Here is a 24,852-nt window from a genome sequence, read left to right as displayed (position 1 = left end):
AGGCTTCTATACAGTCCACAATAGCTAAAATGTGGAAGGAGCTAAGGTTCCCTTCAACAGATGAATGGATAAAGAAGATGTGGGGTGTGTGTGTGTGTGTGTGTGTGTAACAGAATATTACTCAGCCATCAGAAAGGATGAATACCCACCATTCACATCGACATGGATGGAACTGGAAGGGATTATTCTGAGTCAAATAAGTCAAGCAGAGAAAGACAATTATCATATGGTTTCACTCATATGTGGAACATAAGGAATAGCACGGAAGACCATAGGAGAAGGGAGGGAAAACTGAAGGTGGGGGAATCAAAGAGGGAGATAAACCATGAGAGACTATGGACTCCGGGAAACAAACTGAGGGGTTCAGAGGGCAGGGGGGTAGGGGAATGGGGTAGCTGGGGAATGGGTATTAAAGAGGGCACATGTTGTGATGAGCTATATGAAACTAATGAATCACTGAACATTACATCAAAAACTAATGATGTACTATATGGTGGCTAACAACATAATAAAGAAATAAATTAAAAAAAGAAAAGATGACACTATAATAAGGCCTCATCTTAAAAAAAAAAAGAGATAGGCTCCTATACAGAAAAAGCAGGTAGTCTTCAAGGTATGCACCCAAATTCGTCAATATGGTTCTCTTCTTCAAGAGGTGGTGCTAGATTCCTTTTCCCTTGAGTATGGGCTGGATTTAGTGACTCCTTTCTAGATAGCAGAATATGGTAAACATGATGGGATGTCACTTCTGAGATTAGGTTATAAAAAGACATGGCTTCCAGCTTGGGTGCATGTGCTCTCTTTTTCTCTGTCTTTTCAATCGCTCATTCTAAGGAAAGTTACCTGCCATTAGACACTCAAGAAACCTATAGAGAGGCCCTTGTGGTGAGGGGCTGAGTCCTGTCAACAACCATGTGAGTAGGGAAGCAGATCCTTCAGCCGCAGCCAATAGCTGAATTGCAACCTCACAGACACCCTGAACCAGAATCATCCAGCTAATCTGATCCCAGATTTCTGACCTACAGAAACTGTGAGGTAATAAGCATATGTTGTTTTCAGTTGCCCTGTTTTGGGGGTAATTTGTTCTGCAGCAATAGGAATTAATACCTTATACAAGAAAGAAACTTCTGTTCTCAGAATTTTCTACATCCATACTCCATTCCAGAAGATAGGAAAGAAAATCTACAAAGTTTAGAGGGTAGGAAAGTATGATCCAAGATTTTTAGAGCTAGCTGAATTGTTCATGGATGTAGGGAACAGACAGACATTCTCAAGCATGTAAAAATTCAGGGAAGACAACAACCGTGACCCTTTTCGGAAAAAAAAAAGAATTACTTTGGATAATTCAAACCTAACAATGAAGAAGTGATTAAAATTCTAAAATTCAGGAATACAGAAGACAAGGCAAGAAGATCAGTACTTGACATCAAATTCACTTAAATTTAAAAGATTGAGTTGTGAGAGGTAGAGCTACCACACAGAATAGAAATGTCATAAAGCCTGAGAACATAACAATAGTATCATTCATAAAACTCATGGGCAAGAAGGCAGAGAGGTAGAAGAGAATGTAAGTGCTCTCACTTCTTCATTTTTCTCATCAGCAAGTAAAAACATACAGTTGAAAGTAGGAACTTGTTAAAAATTAACAACCTCCATCTCATCATTCATGATCATTCTTCTTTAAAGAAATCTTTGAGAAACTAATACCATCTCTGAAAAAAAGAAGTCTGGAAAAATCTGAAAAAGTAATTCCTACAGTCTCACTTTAGCTTTCTTTCTTAAATTCTTGTTAATATTTTACTTTAAAATTAGCATGACTGTACATTAAAAAATTATATATCTCTCGGGGCGCCTGGGTAGCGCAGTCGTTAAGCGTCTGCCTTCGGCTCAGGGCGTGATCCCGGCGTTCCGGGATCGAGTCCCACATCGGGCTCCTCTGCTGGGAGCCTGCTTCTTCCTCTCCCACTCCCCTGCTGTGTTCCCTCTCTCGCTGGCTGTCTCTCTGTCACAAAAATAAATAAAATCTTTTAAAAAAAAATTATATATCTCTCTATACTTCTATTTGTTTAAGTGTTTAAAGAGGTATCTGGAATGATGGTCATGGTACATTACAAATAATTTTTTTACGATACTTTGGTATGATTATTATCCTATATTTTTATTTTATCCTTTCTACTTTTATGTGTTGCTTGAGTTTTTTAGGGGGGAGAGTGTGTATTATTTTAGCTAAATTAATTTTTTTTAAAAAAAGAAACAAGGGAGAAATAAATTAAATGTACAAGTTAAGGAATAGGAAAAAATGAAAAAATGAACCATAAAACAAAGGTAAAAGCAGAAATTAATGAATTAAGACACAAAAAGTGAATTTAATTTATAAAATTTAAAGCTTTCTTTGAAAAAATTAAGTAAAATAGACAACATTATGGCAAAATTGACTAAGAGGTAAAGAAAGAAGGCACAAATAATTTACATTAAATATGAAGAAGAAAGAGACATTCCTCTTGGTGTTTTCTTTGCTCCTCATTTTCTCGTTAACCTTAAAAATAAAACTGCCAGTATTTTATCAGCAAAAACGGTCTTATTCGGGAATAGCAGAGAATTGCAATTTGGGATAACCTTGCTAAGGGAAAACCATTGGCAAGTCCCTAGGACAAAAGGAGAGGGCTGAAGCTAGTGGCTTGTCATTGGCTGAGCTGTGGCAGCCTCTCATTGGCTGGGCTGTTGCTGGGGCAGGTTAGAGGGCTGAAGCTAGTGGCTTGTCATTGGCTGAGCTGTGGCAGCCTCTCATTGGCTGGGCTGTTGCTGGGGCAGGAGTAAAACCTTTCTTCCTTCTGCTGGGATAGTGAAGTGGTGGCTAAAGCAGTTTGGACTTGCGTAGTACCTCTCTTCCAGTTGGGTCTGCAGCCTGGACTAGCAGGGGTAGGGCGTGAGAGCTCCCCCTACTGGCCTCTTGACTCCACTATAGTGAGGCTTCCCTTTATTACTTGACAGGCTCCACACTTTAATCTTTACTCAGGCTGACAGGGCAACCAGCTGTTTCCCGCCTGAAATCATTGTCTTTGTTTTCCTTTTCTTCCCGGAGAGTCTTTAAACAGTAAGTCAACAGGGTCTCCGCCATCCGGTCCCTGATTACTTCATCAGCAATAATGTTCACTTCAGCTCTGCCCATTTGTGAATCTTCCAGGATTTCCCCACATTACCTGGGCTGTGCCCTGCTTCTGTGGGTCAGCTGGGCTGTCTCCCCGTTTGCATCCTTTTCCAACTCATTGTCTGAGAAAACTACTCTTCAGTTCACCATAGTTAGCTTACGTATATTCCTCTTTACAGCGACTTCCCCATTCGTGCCCCTTCCTTTCGACATCTCTCCCTGAAAGCTTCTAATATGAAGACAGACACTGTCATCCACTTCCTTATTCCCTAAACCCAGAACACAGCCCTGAAAGTTCAGTACATGCTTGTGGGGTAAGGCATAAAATAGCTACCCAGCTGCTGGGCAGGAGGAGTGACAGTCCCTGAATGGCATGGTCTATGCCCCACCTCCCTAATTTGGGGTTCTCTGGATGAGTAGGGTAGGAAGGAAAAAGATTTGAGTCCCAGCCTGGGGGGGGACAGCGGGGATGCAAATTATGGTAATATATGCTGACAATTTGTGACATGCTTGATTCACTCATTCATTCATATGTGCCTAATATGAGCAAAGCATGGCGATGGACTCTGGGGATAGAGCCATGAGCTAGAGTGCTGAGGTCCTTCCCGCATGGAGCTTACATTCTGGTGGTGCTGACAGGCAAGAGGGCACAGGCAACAAACAGTATGGTTTACTGGTTGTAAGTACAGAAGGTAATCACAAACAGCAATAAATGTGTCATGAAAGAACTAGGATGTGTACGGTGTGATGGAGACAGAGGGCTACTTCACTTTTGATGGACAGCAAAATGTTCTGTATGAAGGTACCATCTAAGTCAAGACTCTGTTGACATGAAGGAGCTAGATTTGCTGAGAGGGGAGAACATCCTAGGCTGAGGAAGCAGAAAATGCAAAGACCCTAACACAGGAATGGGTTTGACATATCTAAGGCAGAGGGAGAAAGCCAGTGTGGCCGAAGCACAGACGGAACCAGAGACAGAGTCAGGAGATGACAGCTGACAGGGACCAGGCCAGCCTGCTGGGCTTGCAGTTGAGCCTTTCTAGTTATTGGGGTTTCATTCATTCATTGCAGTGGAAAGGGCTGTAGGCCATGGTGACCAAGTTCAGCCCTGAGATCTTCCACCCACCCAAATGATAAATACAGGATTCCTGTTCTGATATAGGGTGCCTCCAGAATTCTGTGTAGTAGGGACTGTGGGGTACCAAACTAGGAAACTCACTTTAAAACTGTTTGTGGGGCGCCTGGGTGGCTCAATTAGTTGAGCGTCAACTCTTGATTTTGGCTGAGGTCATGGTCTCAGGGTCGTGAGATGGAACCCCATGTTGGGCTCTGTGCTCAGTGTGGAGTCTGCCTGAGATTCTCTCTCTCCCTCTCCCTTTGCCCTCTAAATAAATAAATGCTCTCTCTAAATAAATAAATCTTTTAAAAAACCTGTGTTGCAATAGGAAATGTAGTGTTTTTATTTAGTTGTGGGATATAAACTTAAAAAAAATAACCATCTTGGCCAACAGACACATGAAAAGATGCTCACCATCACTTATCATCAGGGAAATGCAGATCAGAACCACAATGAGCTATCACCTCACACCTGTCAGAATGGCTAAAATCAACAGAGAAAACAACAGGTGTTGGCAAGGATGTGGAGGAAAAGCAACCCTCGCGCACTGTGGGTGGGGATGGGAACCGACATGGAGGTTCCTCAAAAGTTAAAAATAGAACTACCTTATGATCCAGCAATCACACTACTGGGTATTTGTCCAAAGAATATGAAAACGTGAATTCAAAGGGATACATGCACCCCTATGTTTATAGCAGCATTATTTACAATAGCCAAGATATGGAAGCAGCCCAAGTGTCCATCAATTGATGAATCCATAAAGAAGATGTGTTACACACACACACACACACACACACACACACACACACTTTGCAACAACATGGATTGAGCTAGAGAATATAATGCTAAGAGAAATAAGCCAGAGAAACACAAATATCATGATTTCACTCGTATGTGGAATTTAAGAAACAAAACAAATGAACAAGGGGAAAAAAAGACAAACGAAGAAACAGACTCTAACTACAGACAACAAACTGATTACTACCAGAGGGGAGGTGGGTGGGGGGATGGTAACAAAGGTGATGAGCGCCGGGGATGTATGGAAGTATTGAATATTGTACACCTGAAACTAATGTAACACTGTACGTTGACTAACTGGAGTTAAAATAGAAACTTAAAGTAAAAAAAAAATAGCCATCTTTCCTAAAGACGACTTTATTTATTCACTCTTTTCATAAGATTGAGACATCTATCTTCACTGAGGTATGTCTATTTTTAAGATGGTTTCAGGGGGCTTACAAGGCATGGAAGTACTCCGCAGGGGGCAATCCAAAGCCTCATCACGGAGACTGGACGATCCGAGGATTCGCACGCAAAACGGATAATAAGGATGCTGCTCGACATCCAAACATCCAACTCTTTGGGAAGGGACGACAACTCCCCTCAACCTCTGGTGGCCAGGAACGTCCTAGTTCGCATGCGCAGGGCGTGGCGGTGCCGGGGGCGTGGCGGTGCCGGGGGCGTGGCGGTGCCGGGGGCGTGGCGGTGCCGGGGGCGTGGCGGTGCCGGGGGCGTGGCGGTGCCGGGGGCGTGGCGGTGCCGGGGGCGTGGCGGTGCCGGGGGCGTGGCGGTGCCGGGGGCGTGGCGGTGCCGGGGGCGTGGCGGTGCCGGGGGCGTGGCGGTGCCGGGGGCGTGGCGGTGCCGGGGGCGTGGCGGTGCCGGGGGCGTGGCGGTGCCGGGGGCGTGGCGGTGCCGGGGGCGTGGCGGTGCCGGGGGCGTGGCGGTGCCGGGGGCGTGGCGGTGCCGGGGGCGTGGCGGTGCCGGGGGCGTGGCGGTGCCGGGGGCGTGGCGGTGCCGGGGGCGTGGCGGTGCCGGGGGCGTGGCGGTGCCGGGGGCGTGGCGGTGCCGGGGGCGTGGCGGTGCCGGGGGCGTGGCGGTGCCGGGGGCGTGGCGGTGCCGGGGGCGTGGCGGTGCCGGGGGCGTGGCGGTGCCGGGGGCGTGGCGGTGCCGGGGGCGTGGCGGTGCCGGGGGCGTGGCGGTGCCGGGGGCGTGGCGGTGCCGGGGGCGTGGCGGTGCCGGGGGCGTGGCGGTGCCGGGGGCGTGGCGGTGCCGGGGGCGTTCCTAGGCCTAGCATAATTGTTCTGGGGCCTCGGCCTGGGGGGTTAACCCCTGGTTCTCCCTCCCCCTTCTGGCTGTTAGCCTGAAGTTGGCTTCTTTATCAAGAGTTTTTTGGAGAGATAAAAGGGATTTCCAAAAAGTTTTTGCCTAATAAAAGGGTGATGTGAGGAGAGGCCACGACTTGGGAGGGGACTAGAGCTGGATTCAGATCCCACTTCCTAAGCGCATGACCTTGACCAGGTTACAGAACCCCACGGAGCCCTGGTTTCTACATCCTGTAAAAAGAACATAATGAAGGGTGAGAGGATGGTACCGGGTGATGGGTAGTTTCAGCTGTCTTGCACACTACCTTAACTTTGGTGGGGGGCTAGCTGGGCATACAGCATTATTTTTAGGGGTACATTTATTCTTAGTGGAAAAAATAACTCATTTAGAAGGGAACCTTTGGAAGATAAACCCATCTGTCTGATAGGGACTTTCAGTGTTTCAAACTGTACATTACAAAAAGTTGAAATAACAGTAAATGAAATATGCAAAAACATAAACTGTTGGGTTAGGTTTGTCAAATTATAGGCTATGTTTTTCAGATTTATTTTCAAGTTTACATTGCCTTGTATATTGTTTGAGAAAACATGTATATCATGCATATACATCTTAAAGAATAATAAAACACTAGTATTTTGGAAACCTTGGATGTCTCTCTCTGGTTACTGCTAACCTTAAAAAGTAAAACTGTCAGTTCTCTCACCAGCAAAAATGGACTTATTCAGGAATAGCAGAGAATTACAATCCAGGATAAGCAAGCTACCGTGAAACCATAGGCAAAACCATAGGCAAGTCTGCTGAACAGAGGAGAGGGATGCTCTTTTATAGAGGAAGGGTGGTAGGTGGTGTTGGGAGGGCTTTATAAACAAAAAGTCCATTAGAGTAAACTGGGAGTTTCAGGCATGATGACTTTTCACCGGCTGTGTTGTGACAGTCTCTCATTGGCTGGCCTGTTCCCTGGGGAGAAGAAAGCTGTTCTTTCTGCTGGGGTAGTAAAGTAGTATCTGAGCAAGGTCCTTCTCTGCCTTGTTGGGTCTGCAGTTGATGACAGTGGTAGGGCACTATCCGTACTCTCCAGGTAGAGCTATCCCTGCTAAATCTCTAACTATATTTAGTGAGCTTTCCCTTTACTAATATTCACATTACATACTCCTCCCTCCCCCCAGGGTTAACCACTATCCAGAATTCCTTGCTTTTCTTTACAGTTTTGCCAAATACGTGTATATCCTTAAATGATATTTTGTCCCTTTTGGCTTGTTTTGGTGCTTTATCATACATACGTATTATTTTGCAGTTTTTTTCTCAACAGTTATGTTTTAGAGATTCATGCATGTTAGTATCTGTAGCTGTGGTTTGTTAATTTTCGTATCTGTAATCCCTACGATGAATCATGCCGTAGTTTATTGATTGTGCAGTGCCTAGTATTTGCATTTGAAGACAATGCAGCTGTGCCTTTTCTTGCACGTATCTTCCAGTGCATGCGTGTAACACTTACCTTAGAGTAGATATCTTGAAGCTGAATTGCAGGACCATAGAGGATGCATGATTTCTACCTTACCTAAGTGATGCAAAGATGTTTTTCCAAGTGATTATACCAATTTACTCTCCCACTGGCAGTGTATAACAGTTCCCGCTGCCCTACTTGCTTGCGAATAGGTGATACATTTAATTATTACCATTCTGGCAGTTATGAAATGGTAGTTTACTGTGGCTTTAATTTTGCATTTCCCTGAGGAAGTTGAACATCTTCTCTTGTGTTTATGGGTCATTTGGCTTTCCTCTTTTATGAAATGTTCACATCTTTTGCTTATTTCTCTATAATGTTTTTATTTTTGTGCTGATTTGTAGGTGTTCTTTGTATATTTTGGATACTAATCCTTTGGTTGTATATGTTGGAAATGTCCCAGATTTGGCTTTTCTTTTCACTCTGATTATGGGATCTTTTAGCTACCTGAAATTTGCCGAGTTTAATGAGGCTGAATTTGTCACTTTTTTTTTCCTTTAATAGTTCGTGCTTCTTATGTCACATTTAAGAAATCTGTTTCTATTCTGAGGTCTTAAAGATACTCTCCTGTTTTAGGTCCTGAAAGTTTAGAGCGTATTTTTCACACTCATCTTCTTTATTCCACCTGTACTTGATGCTGAGTGGGGATCCAGTTGTTTTTTTCTTTATGACTTATCAGTTATCCCTGCTTCAGTTATTGGAGAACCCATCCTTCCTGTGCTACTTTGAATGCTCACTCATCATCCACCTGGTTCTTGTATATGCATTGGTCTGTTTCTAAGCACTACCTTCTGTCTTTTTGTTTGTTTGTTTTTAAGTTGTTCTTTGGAGCTTGTAAAAGGGCCAAGAGGTCAGAACTGTGCCTGTCTAGTGCTGTATCACTGGGATCTAGAACAGTGTCAGGCATTTAATGTGTGTTGAATTAATAAATGGTCTTAGGTCGTTCTAGTTAAACCTTCGCTGATGCAGAAAATCTTAGGACAAATGATCCTCCACCCTGTGTTTGTCAACATTTCCAATAACGTGGCCAGTAGTTTCAGTCCCATTACGTAATTGGACAGCTCCGATTAGAAGAATTTTTTTTAAAAATTGAGGCAAAATTTGTCTCCCTGAAACGTGTACTCAGTTTTGGAGCTGAATGTTGCTCCAGTGCATAGAATTAAGAACCTGCTTCTACTTGGATGGCAGATCTTTTAGTATTTTCCCTGAGTGTTCTTCTTGTCTGGCTAAGCAGCCCACTTTCTTTAGGTACTCATATCATTTATCTGTACACGTGACACTTCACTAATTTCATTGTTTAATAGCTTGACTGTGAACCTTTGAAATGTGTCACCGCAAATTGGACACCATGTTTCATATCTGTCCTTACCTGCACAGAGTCCTATAGAGAGGTTTGTTCCTTGATTGGGCCACTAACATCATTCAGCAAGTGTTATGGGGGCCGAGTATTTGGGGACATGAAAATGAATAAACTGGTCTTTCTTCCTAAGAACTCATAGTCCAGCAAACAGTAATCAACTGGCTGTCCTGTCCTGCAGGCAGTGCCTGTAGAGAAACAAGGGCTGTGGGAATGAGAGACAAAGACAGTTGTTTCTATGGGGATCAGAAAATTTTCAGGGAAACTATTTAAGCGTTCCTCAAGGGATACATTGGATATCTGTAGGTGAGAAAGAACATCTAGCTAAGGAATTAGTATAAGCAAAACTAGGAAATGATGAAATGAAAATAGTGTGGCTGGACGGAGGGGATATGATAGAAATCAGGAGAGTAAACTGGAAAATGGCTGGAAATTTACTTTCGAGGTGATACTGATGAGACCTCAAAACGCTCACTGGTAAGTGTGGACTTAATGATGTAGGCAGAGCCGTCTCAGACTTTTGAGAAGAGGAGTGAAAGTTCTGTGATTTGAAAGCTGGCAGTGGTGTGAAGATTAGACTAAGTGTGGAACCTGCTAGACTAGTCGGGAGGCTACTGTTCAAGTCAGATACAAGATAATGGCCCAAACTACAGTGGAGAGAATGCCCTGATATTTTAAACCCCTTCCCCATGTTAACTTTAAGCCATGTTTCCCCAGCCCTAATTCATGTTTGTGTGTTAAAATTTTATACATCTATTATTAGCTTTTTTGGGGGAAGCAAAATATACATATACATAAACTTGACTATTTTAACTGTTGTTGGGCAACCATTCCTGCCGTCTATCTTTCATCTTCCCGAACCGAGTTCCTCATTTCCCCTCCCATCAAGCCCTGGAAGCCACCATTCTGCTTTCTGTCTTTATGAATTTGACTAATCTCGTTACCTCATACAAGTGGAATCATTTGTGACTGGCTTATTTCACTGAGTACAGTGTCCTCAGAGTTCAACCATGTTGTTGCCTGTGTCAGAATTTTTCTGATTAATATCCATCGTGTGTATGTATTTACCACATGCTGTTTGTCAGTTCATCCATTGATGGATACTTGGATCCCTTCCACCTTTTGGCCAATGTGAATGTTGCTGCTGTGAACCTGGGTGTACAAATATGTGTCTGAGTCCCTCCTTTGAATTCTTTTGGGTATATACCCGGAGGTGGGAATTGCTGGATCACATATAAGGTAGTTCTATTTTTTATTTTTTTAGGAACCACCATACTGTTTTCCATAGCGGTCATGCTATTTTATTTTTCTACCAACAGTGCACAGAGTTTCCAATTTCTCCAAATCCTTGCCAACACTTGTTATTTTGTTTTTTGTTTTGTTTTGTTTTGATAGTAGTTATCTTAATGGGCATGAAGTGGTATCTCATTATGGTTTTGATTTGCATTTCCCTGATGGCTAGTGATGTTGACTATCTTTTTGTGTCCTCATTGGCCATTTGTTAATGGCTAATATCTGTATGCATTTTTGCAAAATTTGTTTTCGATAGAGACTGCACTTAATCTGTAGATCACTTTGCACTTAATATGTAGATATTACCAATATGAAGTCTTCTAGTCCATGAACGTGGGGTTTCTTTCCATTTATTGGTGTCTTTAATTCTTTCAGTAACATGTAGTTTTCAGTGTACAAGTCTTTGCCTCCTTCCTAAGTTTATTCCTAAGTAGGCTTCTTTATGCTATTGTAAGTGGAATTTTTTCTTAATTTCTCTTTTAGATTGTTCATTGCTAATATATAGAAAAGCAACTGACTTTTTGTGTTGATTTTGTATCCTACAACTTTGCTGAATTTGTTTAAGTTTTTTTTTAATACAATCATTAGGGCTTTATATATATCAGAAATAGTGAACAGAGAAAGTTATATTTCTTTTATAATTTTGATGCCTTTTATTTCTTTTTCTTGCCTTATTTCTCTGACTCGGATTTCCAGTACTATGTTGAGTAGAATTGGTGAAAGCAGGCATCCTTGTTTTGTTCCTGGTCTTAGAGGAAATGCTTTCAGTCTTTCACCATCAAGTATGGTATTATCTGTGGGCTTTTCATATATGGTCTTTGGTATGTTGGGGTAGTTTTCTTTTATTCTTAGTTTTTTGAGTGTTTTTGTCATGAAGAAGCGCTGAATTTTCGTAAGTGCTTTATCTGCGTTCATTGAGATGATCGTGTAGTTTTTCCCTTTGTTCTGCTGATGTGGTGTATTACATTGATTTGTATTTATATGTTGAACCATCCTTACATTCTGGGAATAAATCCCACTTGGTCATGTTGTATAATCTTTTCAATATACTGTTGAATTTGTATTGCTAGCATTTTGTTGAGGATTTTTGTGTCACTATTCACCAGGGTCTGTTGTTGGTCTGTAGTTTTCTTGTAGTATCTTTGTCTGGCTTTGGTATTAGGATAATGGTGGCCTTACAGGGTGAGTTTAGAAGTGTACCCTTTTTGATTTTTTGAAAGAGTTTGAGGAGGATTGGTGTTTATTCTTCTTCATATGTTTGGTAGAATTCACCAGTGAAGCTATCTAGTTCTGGGCTTTTCTTTTTTGGGAGGCTTTTGATTACAGATTCAGTTTCCTTGCTAGTTACAGGTCTATTCACATTTACTATTCATTTATTCATGATTCAGTCTTAGTAGGTTGTGTGTTTCTAGGAAGTTATAAATTTCATCTAGATGATCTAATTTGTTAGCATACAGTTGTTCATAATACTCTTATAATCCCTTTTCTTTCTGTAAAAACAGTAGTAATGGTCCCTCTTTCAATTCTGATGTTAGTTATTTGTGTCTTCTCTGTTTTTTTTTTTAGTATAACTAAAGTTATGTCAATTTTTGTAGACCTTCTCAAAGAAGTAACTCAGTTTTGTTGATTTTCTCTCGTTTTCTATTCTCTATTTGTTTACCCCTGCTCTAATGTTTATGTCATTTCCTCCCCTTGCCAGCTTTGAGTTTAGTTATGTGCTCTTTCTAGTTCCTTAAGGTGTGAAGTTAGGTTATTGATTTAAGATCTGTTCTCTTTTTTAATATAAGCATTTATAGCCATCGATTTTCCTTGAATTGCTACTTTCACTGCATTCCACGAATTTTGGTATGTTTTGTTTGGTATGTTTTATTTTCCTTTGTCAGGATATTCTCTAATTTCCCTTGTGACTTCTTCATTGACCAATTGTTTGAGTGTGTTAAGTTCCACATATTTGTGGATTTCCTACTCTTCTTTCTGCTATTGATTTTTAGTTTCATTCTATGATCAAAAAAGATACTTTGTATGATTTCATTTTTTTAATTAAGACTTGTTTTGTGGCCTAGTGTATAGTCTATCATGGAGAATGTTCCATGTGTACTTGAGATGTCTTTTCTGCTTACGTTGGTTAGAGTGTTTTGTAATATGTCTATGAAGTCCATTTGGTCTGCAGTGTTCTTTCAGTCCTCTGGTTCCTTATCTTTTGTCTGGTTGGTCTCTACTCGGTTTTGAAAGTGAAATATTGAAGTTTCTTATTGTAATTGTAATTCTGTCCATTTCTATCTTCAATTTGTTTAGTGTTTGCATCATATATTTGAAGCTTTGATATTTGGTGGTTCTGTTTTTGTAATTATTATATCATCTTGGTATATTAACTCTTTTATTGTTATATATTATCCTTTTTAGTCTCTTGTAACAGTTTTGATTTAAAGTTTATTTGCCTTATCTCAGAGGAGCCATGCCTTCTCTCTTTTCTTTACTATATACATGGAATATTTTTTTCCATCCTTTCACTTTTAATTGATGTGTGTCCTTAGCTCTAAAATGAGTTTCTTCTAGACAGCATGATCCTGGCCTTTTATCCATTCTGCCAGTCTATGTCCTTTGATTGTAGAATTTATTCCATTTATATTTCAAGTAATTATTGTTAGGGGAGGACTTTTTTTTTGAAGATTTTATTTTTGTGTGAGAGAGAGGGCATGTGAGTGCATGAGTCAGGTTGGGGGCAGAGAGAGAAGCAGACTCCCTGCTGAGCAAGGAGCCCACCGTGGGACTCGATCCCAGGACTCTGGGATCATGACCTGAACCAAAGGCAGATGCTCAACTGACTGAGCCACCCAGGCACCCAAGGGAAGGACTTTCGGCATTTTATTTGTTCTGTGGATATCATAGTTTTTTGTCCACCATTTTCTTTCTTACAGTCTTCTTTTGTGTTTATTTTTTTTTAGTGATCCTTCCCTTGTCCGTTTGTGTGTACTTACTAGATATTTCTGTAGTTACTGTGGGAATTACATATAACATTCTAAAGGTGTTATTTGTTTCAAACTGATAACCATTTAACTTCCATCACACACAAAAACTGTGCTTCTTCATAGTTCTGCCTCTTTTTACATTATCAGTCTCACAGATTACATCTTTATATATTGTGTACCCATTATCATAGATTTGTAGTTATTTTTATGCTATTTTTAAAAAGTCTATAAAAGAGTAAGAAAATGTGATTATAAACTAAAATTATAATAATACTTCTTTATATGTTTTTCCCGATATTTACTTTTACTGAAGAACTTTGCATTTTCAGATGGCTTGATTCCTGTATAGCATTTTTTTCATTTCAACTTGAAGAACTCCCAATAGCATTTCTTGTAGGGCGGGTCTAGTATTAATACTCCCTCAACTTTTGTTTGTCTGGGAAAGTCTTAATTTCTGCCTCATATTTGAAGGACTGTTTTTTTGTTTGTTTTGGGTTTGTTTGTGGGTTTTTTTTTTTGCTAGATATAGAATTTTTGGTTGGTAGTTTTTTTCTTTTATTTTCTTTAAAGATTTTTTTTATTTGAGAGAGAGAGCGCACAGACAGGGGTAGTGGCAGAGACAGAGGGAGAAGCAGATGTGGGGCTCGATCCCAGGATCATGACCTCAGCTGAAGGCAGACACATAACTCACTGAGCCACCCAGGTGTCCCAATAGTTTTTTCTTTTAACACTTTAAATATTTTATCCCTCTGCCTCTGGACTGCAAGATTTTAGATAACTTAATAGGCGCTCTGGAAACTAGTCAAAGATCTACAACAATGAAGCGTATGCCCAATGAAGAAAATGCCACATTTAAAATGGTAGAAAATTCTGTGACATTCTTAATGGCCTTTCCCTCACCCACTCCTTGATGCTCCAAGGGACAGTAAGAGGTGAGCAGCAGTCTGGGCCCCAGTTTCCTTCAACAAAATGAAGAGAGCGGAGAGACCAAATTTGCAATGTTCTTAACTCAGGGCTACCTAAGAGATTTGTCTCTATGATGTCTAACATAGACTATACAGACAGTCAGAAGTGTCTGGGATCTTAGGCTGAAGGAAGCTATGAGAAGCAGTGGGCGTGGCTCGTGAAAACTGAAAGTGGACTTCAAATCTGCAGATGCCTGGGGATAAGAAATTGCAGAAGAATACAACAGAACCGCTAAGATCCCAAGAAGAAGCAGGGGAGAGATTCTTATGGAATTTAACACACTTTAAAACAGCCTTCTATACAGGAAAACTGAGCCCATATGTGAAAAGCAATACAAGGAAAGACAAATGCCTGGAAAAGTCCTCAGAAGACCTTAAGCCCTCATGCTGCACTGATTAGTGAAGTTCTCCCCCAGCATGAAGCCAGTCTGCGAAGACTAGGAGAGGCAGTTGTTTTATATGCTGAATTTTCAACAAAAGATCATATGCATACAAAGTAACAAAATAACATGGTCCATTCAAAAGAAAAAATAGATCTCCAAAGACATCCTGAGCAAATACAGCCTTCAGATTTACTAGACAAAGACTTCAAAATACACTCAAAGAGGAAAATACAAAGAGTTAACAGAAATCAGGAAAATGATATAGAAACAAAATAAGATTATCAACAAAAAAATAACCACACAGGAACTCTAAACTGAAAAATACAATAACTGAATTACAAAATTCACTAGCACGTTTGAGTGGAAAACTCCAACCAGCAGGGGAAAATCAGTGAATTTGAAGACAGGGAATTTGAAATTACTGAGTTTGAGGCACAAAGAGAAAAAAGGATGAAGAAAAATGAACACAGAATAGCAGATTTGAGGGACAAAATAGAGTAGAACAATATATACATTATGGGAGTTCAGGGAGAAAGGATCATAAAGCTTGTTTGAAGAAATCATGGCCCAAGACTCCCCAAACTTGAAGAAAGATGTGAATATACAAACACAAGAAGCTCAAAGCACTCCCAAGAAGGACAAGCCCAAAGAGACCCACACCAAGACAAATTGTAATCACGCTGCTGCGAAACAAGACAAGGAGAGAATGTTGAAAGCTGCAAGAAAACAGTGATTTATCAAGTACAAGGAATCCTCCTAAGATTATCCACGGATTGTTGAGCTTCTTGGATATTATCAACTTTGGGACATTTTGGACATTTCTTCAAAGAAATTTCTTCTCCTTCATTCTCTTTCCTTTTTTCTCATATCCACACTGTATGTTGGTGTGCTTAGTAGTGTCTCCTGTTTCTCTGAGACTATCCATTTTCCTCAGTCTTCTTTCTCTGTGGCGTCAGGTTGCACGATCTCCATTGATCTAACCTCAAGTGTCCTAGTGCTTTCTTCTGCCAGGTTAAATGTACTGTCGAAGCACTCGAGTGACCTTGTCATTTTAATGTGCTTTCCAACTCTGTACTTCCCATTTGATTTTCAAAAATAATTTCTATTACCTTTCTTCATCTCCTTAAGCATAACTTTATTTAGTTCTTTGAACATATTTGTCATGGCTCCTTTGTGTATTCCCTATGACATCTGGGCCTTTTCAGAGGCTGTTTCTCTTGCCTGCTTTTCTTCCTGTCTATGGATCCACTTTCCTGTTTCTTTGAATGCCTTGTAGTTTTTTTGGGTTGGAACCTGGACATTTCAGGTGGGATAGTGTAGCAACTCCAGGTATTGACTCTTTCCTCTTTGTGGCTTGTTTTCTTTGCTTGTTTATTTCTCTATAGTAAGTTGGCAGGATTATCTTAGGGAAGTTTATCTCCACCGACAGACAGAGCCTCTGGTGTCACTTCTCAGAGTGTGCCCTCTTGGATCTGTGTACAGTCACCCTGGAATGACAGATTTTAGCAGGGCTCTAGTTGACTGTGTGATGTTTTTCTTTTTCTTTTCTTTTTTTAGTTAAATTTTCATTTTAACTCCAATTAACATACAGTGTTTCTTAGTTTCAGGTGTACAGTATAGTGATTCAGCAATTCCATACATCACCCGGTGCTCATCCCAACAAGTGTCCTCCTTAATCCCCATCACCTATTTTGTGTTATGTTTTCTGTCTCTGTTGGTATCATACCTAGATGTTAGGCCCCCTTAATTGCAGATGAGTTGCTCTATTGTTTCTGACAATGTCCTGGGTGTGTAAATTGTTCCACGCTCTTGTCCAGTTAAATCTGGGCCCTTTTTCAGGAGGTAGTTTTTGAGGCATATTTGTGGCTTATTCTCACCCTGGAGGGACTATTCTTAACGATCTCTGTCCCAGTTTTCTCTGGTCAACTTGCTGACTTGCAGCTTAGCCTGTTACTCTAATGAAGCTACCAGCCTTCTCTTTGTTGCTTACCACCAAAATCTCCGTTGCCTTTAGATTTGCCCTTCCACACGGTCTATTTCAAATAAAGTCATTTCTTTTGGATAGAGCTTTGGAGCTCTCTGATCTTATGGTTTACCACTTCCCCTGGGCAAAATCTCTGAGACCTTGCTTCAGATCTAGGGGTAGGACAGTGACCTGAATCTCTCAGAGTGACAACCCTACTTTATGAGCAGGGCTCTGGGTGGGGACTCTTGGCTTACCTCTCCCAGCCTGCAGCCTTGCTCTACAATAGTTTAAGCCTGGGGTAGAGCCTTTGCTCTATGAGTGGGGGCTGTGTGGAGGAAGGAGGAAAGGAGCCCCTGTGCGGTTAGCCATGCTCTCCAGGAATGTAGCCTTTGCCACTCAGAGCTATGGGGAGACTAAGAAATGCAGGTGGCCTGCCCCTTCTGGTGACAGCGATTTCAGGGAGTAGGGAGCCTCCTTTCCTTGTCCGCACTCACTTGAAGTGGGGCTTCTGTCAAACTGACCCAGGGCAGGGGAGGGAGGGACAGGAGCAGACTCTGCCTGTTCCTACTGACGTCTACCACATCTTTTTGACTAAATGTTTTATTTGTTGTGTGCCCTTTAGACACTTCCCAGAGACTTTGAATGGTGTTTTTTTAAATGAATTTTCACCAGTTGTGGGTGTTTCACCGGGGAGCAGGTCTGCCAAGCTCCCAGTGTCTCCATCTTGGAAATGGAACATTTGGGCTTTATCTTGAGGGCTGAGGGCCCGGAAGGTTGTTAAGTGATGGTAAGGAGTGGGTTTTAGAATACTACTTTGGCTGCAACTTAGAGAACTGGACATTTGCTTTGGACACATTTATGCCCATATTTCATAACTCTCTTGAATCTTTGTGAGAGTAAAACTCAGGTAAATTTTTGTTCCAGGTTAAAGAACTGTTTTCTTCTTTGGGAATTGAATGTAATATCTTGGAACTTGATCAAGTCGGTAAGTAGAATGGGCAGTATATACTTTTGTTTGTAATAAACGTCAACAAGATTGACTACTTCCCATTTGCTTTGTTCAATTCAATTTTCTCTTGTCTCTTTGGGTTAGGTGAGCTGTTTTTGTCTACATTCAACCATGCAGAAAATAGAACTCTTTCTGACAAATAATTTGGTGTAGTTTTTTTTTAACTTACATGCTTTTCATATTGAGGGAAGGGAGCAGGAAGAGGGTGTATAACCTGCTACGGTCGGGGAACTGCAGGCGCCTCATACGCATCTGCCAACTTTCCGGCAAAATAGATTGAGCTGTCATGGATGAAAAGAAACTACCCGTATTTCCTGATTGTATTATGCACGAGGGGAACACATTAATTTTTCAGCTTTATATTTTTAATTCTTGTCATCCACGCACCCATCCATCTAATAGTAACCAAATGGTTTACCCACGCTTGTGATCTGCAAGGGGGGGAAACAGGGTGGTGAACAGGAAAGAGCTCGATCTCTGCCTTCACCAGACTTCGCCAACTCTTTTTAGCCATGTCCCCTTAACAAGTGAAATGTTCTTGAATCTTTGAGACTTTTCTGCGGCGTATCCCTCCTAGGGCAGTCATAAGCAGTCATGGCCTTGTTTTATATTTATGGGCAGAGGAGACATTTTGGACTGTGGATCATAAAGATTTTTCAAATGTAACTATAGGAAGCGTCTTCTGACTTATGACAGTGGAAGTAGGTTTTATCCTGATGCTGCTCTTTAAAGAGGATTTTTATTTATTTGTCTTGGCAAGACCATTGAATGATAGACCCAAATCTAATTTAGAAGGGTTTTAAATGAATTCGCAGGTTTGTCTTTATTCTTTAAGGTTTCCTTTGAAAACAGGTGTTTCCCCTTCTTGAGTCATCATTTCATGAAGTTATGTAATATGTAAATATGTTTTATGGGTATGTGCATGTGAGCGTCTGGTGTTGTAACACTTCTGTTCAACTCCCAAAAGTTTGGAACCCTTGCAATATTCTTATATATTTAAGTTTTTATTCTTCAGATGATGGGGCCAATGTCCAAGAAGTGCTGTCAGAGATCACTAATCAGAGAACCGTGCCCAATATTTTTGTTAATAAAGTGCATATGGGTGGATGTGATAGAACTTTCCAGGTAATGTATCATATGTTTTTAATGCTATTTGTTCAGTTTGTTTTTAAATCTATCTAAAAGGGGAGAAAATGGCTTTTAAAAAAGGAGTCTATTCATGGGATGTCTGGGTGGCTCAGTCAGTTGGGCGTCTGCCTTCAGCTCTGGTCATGATCCCAGGGTCCTGGGATTGAGCCCCACATCAGCTCCTTGCTCAGTGGGGAGTCTGCTTCTGTCTCTCCCTCTGCCTGCTGCTCCCCCTGCTTGTGTGCTCTCTTTCTCTCTCTCTGTCAAATAAATAAAATCTTTTTTAAAAAAGGAGTCTATTCATTTATCTTTTAGAAGTTGTAAGGTGGAAAAGCATAGAGGATGGTTATCAGATAATCTTGAAAGTGGTGATAGATAAAATTGATGTTCCTTCTTAAGTTAGGTCCTTGTTTTATAATTCTTCCTTTTATTAAAATTCTGTGCCCTTGTATTTTTTTAATGTATGTAAATGGTAGCAATCAGTGATTGAATACTTATATTTGAGACTTTAACTTAAAATTACATTTTCTTGGGAAAATAGATTTTTGGATCTATGTCTGGATTTATGTTAATCTATGATCCGTGTCGTTATCTATTAACATCCTGCTTCATTAGCCCCAGAAGCTACACCTCAGCTCACATGGGGCATGTACCATAATGAGAGGCCCTTAAGCACCTTGGGCAGTGCTGGTCTTGACATTCTTCACCTGGAAAAGATGTCAGAGGATGAATCTGGAGTTGTAGAGTTGTCAGTTCCATTTCATACTGCATGGCAGGTGGTTAGGAGTTGTATTTTCCTAAGGGCACCTAACAGTAAGGAGGCCAAAGGAGTCCTTTTTGGAATGTGCCGAAAGCCTCCAAGAGCACGCATCCATCTGGGGCCATGTGGCATGTGCTGCGTCCTGCAGTGACACAGTGCTTCCGCTGTGCTTCCCAGGATGAGCTGGTGCCACATGGTGTTTCTAAAGCCAGCTTCAAAAACTGGGGATGTGCTGTATGGGGACTAATATAACAAAATAGAAAATAAAAAAGTAAAAAAATAAGGCCAGCTTCATGGGATGGAGCACCCGCCTTCACATAAAGAGAACTATTGCTACATCATGCATTGATCGTTTCACCTTGCCTAAGCTACTTCTGATCAGAAGGAGGGCCGAGTGAGCAGGAGACCATCGTGCAGAGCTAGCCTTATGACCGCTGCTGAAAGAAAAAGCAAAATGTTGTGTTGTGTAGGAAGTTTACCAGGATGCTGCAAAATTTAGGTCAATTTATGAGAAACCATGTAAAAATTTGATGTGCACGTCCTGCTGATGATGCTTAAGAGTTGTTTTCAAAATAAAGCCTAGCACAGATGAACCAAAGATAGAGGATCTTGAAAAATGGTACTTGGCTGTTTTACTTAGTTATAATACGTTGATGATTAGACCAAGGAAAATGACCTCGCCTGCCATAAAGCCGTGACCTGTGGGTCATTTGACACGTGTAGCCATCAGGTGATAATGAACAAAAATGTATGTTCTTAGCGTACATTCTACCTAGTGGGACCCTATTTGAATACCATCTAGATAAATTTACAATAAGAACTTAGATGAATTAGGGACTGTTTCTAGGAGTTTTAGAAAAGCAGTGCATGCTAATTCAGCATCGGGTACAAAGGAACAGATTTAAAACAGGTCATGCCTTCCTCTCTCCTATGATCCATAGGCTCATCAGAGTGGTTTATTACAGAAGCTCCTTCAGGAAGACTCAGCATACGATTATGACCTCATTGTCATCGGGGGCGGTTCTGGTGGCCTTGCGTGTGCTCAGGTATGAAAATAATGAAACCCAGAGATAATTTTCCTGGTCATTGCTGCAAGCACTTCTTCAGCTACTTTTAAAAAGCCAATTTTGATGTTATAGTCCAAGCTTTTATTGTATTAAAAAAGAGAAGGGACTGTGTTCTTCCACAGTCTTTTCCTTTCAGGGAGAGAAAAATTGGGGGTTGTCAGGAAAATGAGAAGATCTTTATATGTAGCTTTTTTTGGTAGGAAGCCGCCATCTTGGGAAAGAAAGTTATGGTGCTAGACTTTGTGGTCCCGTCGCCTCAGGGAACGTCCTGGGGTAAGCAGTGTTTCTTTGTCGTGACTCTTGTAATTTTCTGCTCTGTACAGCTATCTTTGGCTTTCTTCAATCTTGTTAATCCTCACAACTCTCTCAAGAGCTGCAACTAGCCTGTTTCATAGGTGAGGGGGTTAAGTAACTGACCTAAGATCGCATAGTTAACAAAAGAATAGAAACATAATGAAGATTTTGCAAAAAGAAAACATTCCATGACTCCAGTATTCCGACGTTTGTGCCATAATAATTCTTGCACATGTGCACCAACATTTTCCCTTAGTCGCAATCACAGTGTGTACTGTGTGGTGCTCACCTAAGTCTGCGACGACCTTGTCTTGTGTTTCTGCTGCAGTTTCATCGCTGACTCTAAGGGCTGCATGATGCTCAGTCAGGTTACTGTGTGTGTCATCGTCCAGGTGCAGTCAGCAGAGTGCACAGTGAGCTTCCAGCTGTAGACGAAAGTGTTCACTAAACACACAGATTTTGTGGTGGATACTCTCTGTTTATGCGTTAGAGCCGTTCTTCATGTCTCTAGCTTTTTCCATGTCCCAGAAAGCTGATGCCTTGGCAGCCTTGCCCTCTGGCTTCCAGTTGGGCTCTACCAGTTAGTGGTCACAGGAGGACAACCAAGGAGGGAGGAGAGTGGAGTTGGAGGATCTTCATTCCCCCAGCTCCTGCCCTGGTGGTCCCTTCCTGCTGGTCCCACCTCCCCTGTCATGGCCAACCCCCCGTGGGCTGTGTCACTCACTCAGTGTGCTTTGCCTGTCACGTGGGGTTGGTGATGGCCCACTCATTATTCTGTTCCCTCCTCGCTCTTCCTGCCCACGCCCCTGTAATCATTTCTTTATAAACTCTCCTTAGTGTCCCAGCTTGAGGATGTCATCAGGTTCCTGCCAGAATCCTGACAAAATAGGAAAATCCTGTTTTAAAATTCAAATTTACTCAAACAATTTTACCTTAGAATTTCATACGTAAAGCCAATCTATCTTGATTTTCCTTCTAACATTTGTATGTTAAAAAATTCGTGTGTGTATCTTTGTTTTCTCCCTCTCTCCTGCCCTCTCCCCTCTTTCTCTCCTGTCTAGAAATATCCTGCTTCTCTGGATTACCAGAAGAGAGACTGTGATCAGAGGGGAGTTTTCTGACTCATGCCCTGCATGGGGCCATCACGCATGGCCTATTTTTTGCTGTTCGAGATTGAAAGTAGATGTTACCAGGCAGCTTGCAGTGGACCTAATGTCGGCTCAGAGGAGGAGTCAGAGTTACAGAGAATAAAGGCTGGAAGCTGGGGTCCCAGCCCTTGTTCTGGTGTCTATCTAATTAATCTAATGTAGTTCTGGTCCCTTTATGGGTCAGACTCAAATGAAAGTTTTGGATTCTCTCCCCAGAAAGCTATTCAAGTGTACACCTGTATTTTTGCTCATCTTTGGGTCTCCTTCACAGACTCTCAGTTGAGAAGTTTGACTTAATTGTTTGCGTGTTATCGCTGGGTCTGCTGTTGGCCCCACAACCATCTGAGTGTGTCATTTCCACATGTTTAACAACACCTGCTCCACTTGTATGTGTAGTACCATGTACACACCCACAGACACAGAGGAAACATTAAAACTATTATCTTCTTGGGGCGCCTGAGTGGCTCAGTCGGTTAAGCGTCTGCCTTTGGCTCAGGTTGCGATCCTGGGGTCCTGGGATCGAGCCCCACATTGGACTCCCTGCTTGGTGGGGAGTCTGCTTCTTCCTCTGCCTGTCTCCCATGCTAATGCTCTCTCTCTCTCTCTCTCTCTCAAATAAATAAAATCTTAAAAAAAATAAAATAAAAAACCCTATTATCTTCATTTTCAGGTCTTGGTGGTACTTGTGTAAATGTGGGCTGTGTCCCTAAGAAATTGATGCATCAGGCTGCCCTTTTGGGGCAGGCATTAAGCGACGCCAGGAAATTTGGCTGGGAATACCACCAACAAGGTGGGTAACAGTATATCAAAATATAAATTGGGAGATAAGAAGGGAGAATGCGTTCCTTAGAGAAAGACTTGCTGTTTATATTTCTGTAGTTGAGTCTGAAATTCGTTTAATGACCGCTCATCAAGACTCCACTTTGGCACAGAGGAGTCAGAGGTGATCACTTGAAACCTGTCTCTGCTTTTGGGGACCTTGGGGCCTTTGGCAGCTACAGCTGTTGCAGACTCTTTACACAATGTGAGAGAATGATTGCTATTTTCAGATTTCCTTCAAGTGTAAAGAAAATAGAATAGCCAGGGTCATTATTTGAATTTTATCCATTATCGCCATAACATTTTCTATTTTACCAGTAGTTGTATATGTCTTTGGTTAGTCAAAGATGGACACCAAATTCATCTAATAGACACTTACTGGTTAGGCTCTGAGAATACAGACACGAGGGAAACAGAACTCCCGCCCTTAAGCAGCACAGGATCTGTCGGAAGAGAGGAGAAGAGAGGCGGTTCGGTGCGCTGTCGTTCACAGTGTGATTCTGAGCATTGCCTTGAGGGCATGTACCGTGTCACTGAGAGTCTGAGGTGGTGGAGGTAACCCTTGAGCTGAATCTTGAAGGTCACGGAGACGCAGGTCATTGAAGACAGGAAGGAGCATGCTCTGACTCTGGAGGTGGGAGAAAAACGTGGAGTCTCTGGGGGGATAGTGAATGGCTGGCATGGAGAATGGGGGTGGGGTGCTGGGAGAAACAAGATGACAGAGGAGCAGGTCGTGACAGCTCTTCAGTGCCATCTAAAGGAGTTGTGATTGACCCCAGAGGGAGTAAGAGAGTCACTGAGGAGTGTCAGCAAGGTCGGAGACTGAACCACAGTTTGGCTTCTGGACCCCTCTGGATCCAAGGAATTTAGAAGGTTGGAGGTTGGGAGGGGGCAAGTCCAAAGACAAGGAAGTGAGGCGGGGTGCTGTCACCCAGCCCTGAGGAGAAATGACCAAGCCTGGGCCAAGACTGATTTCAGACTGGAGAGTGTGAGGTGGATTTAGAGGATTGAAGGTTTGGAATTGGCAGGCTAGATGCAGATGGGTGATTTTGTCTCCTTAGAATAACATATATGGAATTTCTAAAAAAAAGTACAGGGACTTGTCTCCCGAGAGATTTTGATGGAGGAAATGTGTGCATGAGCAGACCCTTCTGGTGATTTCGCTGGGCGCCCCGGTCACAGGGTGGGTGGAGGGCGAAGGAAAGGAAGGAATCCAGAAAGAGGGAGTGGGTGACAATGCAGTGTATTTGCCGAGCTGGAAAACACAGGCAGGGGTGAGTTAGTGGCCAGGCGTGGTGGACTTCAGCATAATGAGTTGTGGCTGGACAGATTCTCCATGGACAAATTTCCTCAGACACTCAGCTCTATGGAGAGCTTTGGGTCCAGCTTTAGTACCAGCTGGTTGTCTTTGCACTTGGCAGTTTAACTTCGGGGTCATCTTCACTTTCAAGAATCCTTCTCTCTAAATCCTTCATCTTGAATGGATTTTCCCCCGCAGGACACCTGGTGGAGGTCGCTGTCAGGATGGTTTGTGCTTGAAGGAGGTCTAGGCAGGGCCTAGGTTTGCAGCCCACGTTGTAGGTGGTGGCTGAATTCTTAAGAATTGCTGGGAGGGGCTGGGGAGGCCCTATGGATGGAAAAGAGTAGTAGACAGAGACAGGATCCTGAGAAATGTTAATACCTAAGGGGTGGGTGAGGAAGGTGAGGAAAAACTGGGAGAGTCATGTCCCAGAAGCCAGGAGGGGCTAGATTTTTAAGGATAAGATTTAGGGCTTAGAGGGGCACCTGGGTGGCTCAGTCGTTAAGCGTCTGCCTTCGGCTC

At 42.1% G+C, this 24,852-nt stretch overlaps 1 protein-coding gene across 1 annotated transcript in view; it reads left to right on the top strand.

Annotated features, from left to right (window-relative positions):
• Nucleotides 1-17,711: 17,711 nt before the first annotated feature.
• Nucleotides 17,712-24,852, top strand: part of TXNRD3 (thioredoxin reductase 3) — a 46,022-nt gene continuing 38,881 nt past the window's right edge. The window contains exons 1-5 of the mRNA XM_040628356.1: nt 17,712-17,790; nt 18,830-18,939; nt 20,644-20,748; nt 20,970-21,042; nt 22,882-23,001. Coding sequence (XP_040484290.1) covers nt 18,913-18,939; nt 20,644-20,748; nt 20,970-21,042; nt 22,882-23,001 — 325 coding nt within the window. The 5' untranslated portion in view covers nt 17,712-17,790; nt 18,830-18,912. The remainder of the gene's footprint in view (nt 17,791-18,829; nt 18,940-20,643; nt 20,749-20,969; nt 21,043-22,881; nt 23,002-24,852) is intronic.

The sequence above is a fragment of the Ursus maritimus genome, unplaced genomic scaffold, assembly GCF_017311325.1.
Source record: "Ursus maritimus isolate PB19 unplaced genomic scaffold, ASM1731132v1 scaffold_14, whole genome shotgun sequence".
Lineage (NCBI taxonomy): Eukaryota > Metazoa > Chordata > Mammalia > Carnivora > Ursidae > Ursus > Ursus maritimus.
The sequence above is the reverse complement of the archived record's forward strand: the minus strand, read 5'-3'. Positions and strand labels throughout refer to the sequence as shown.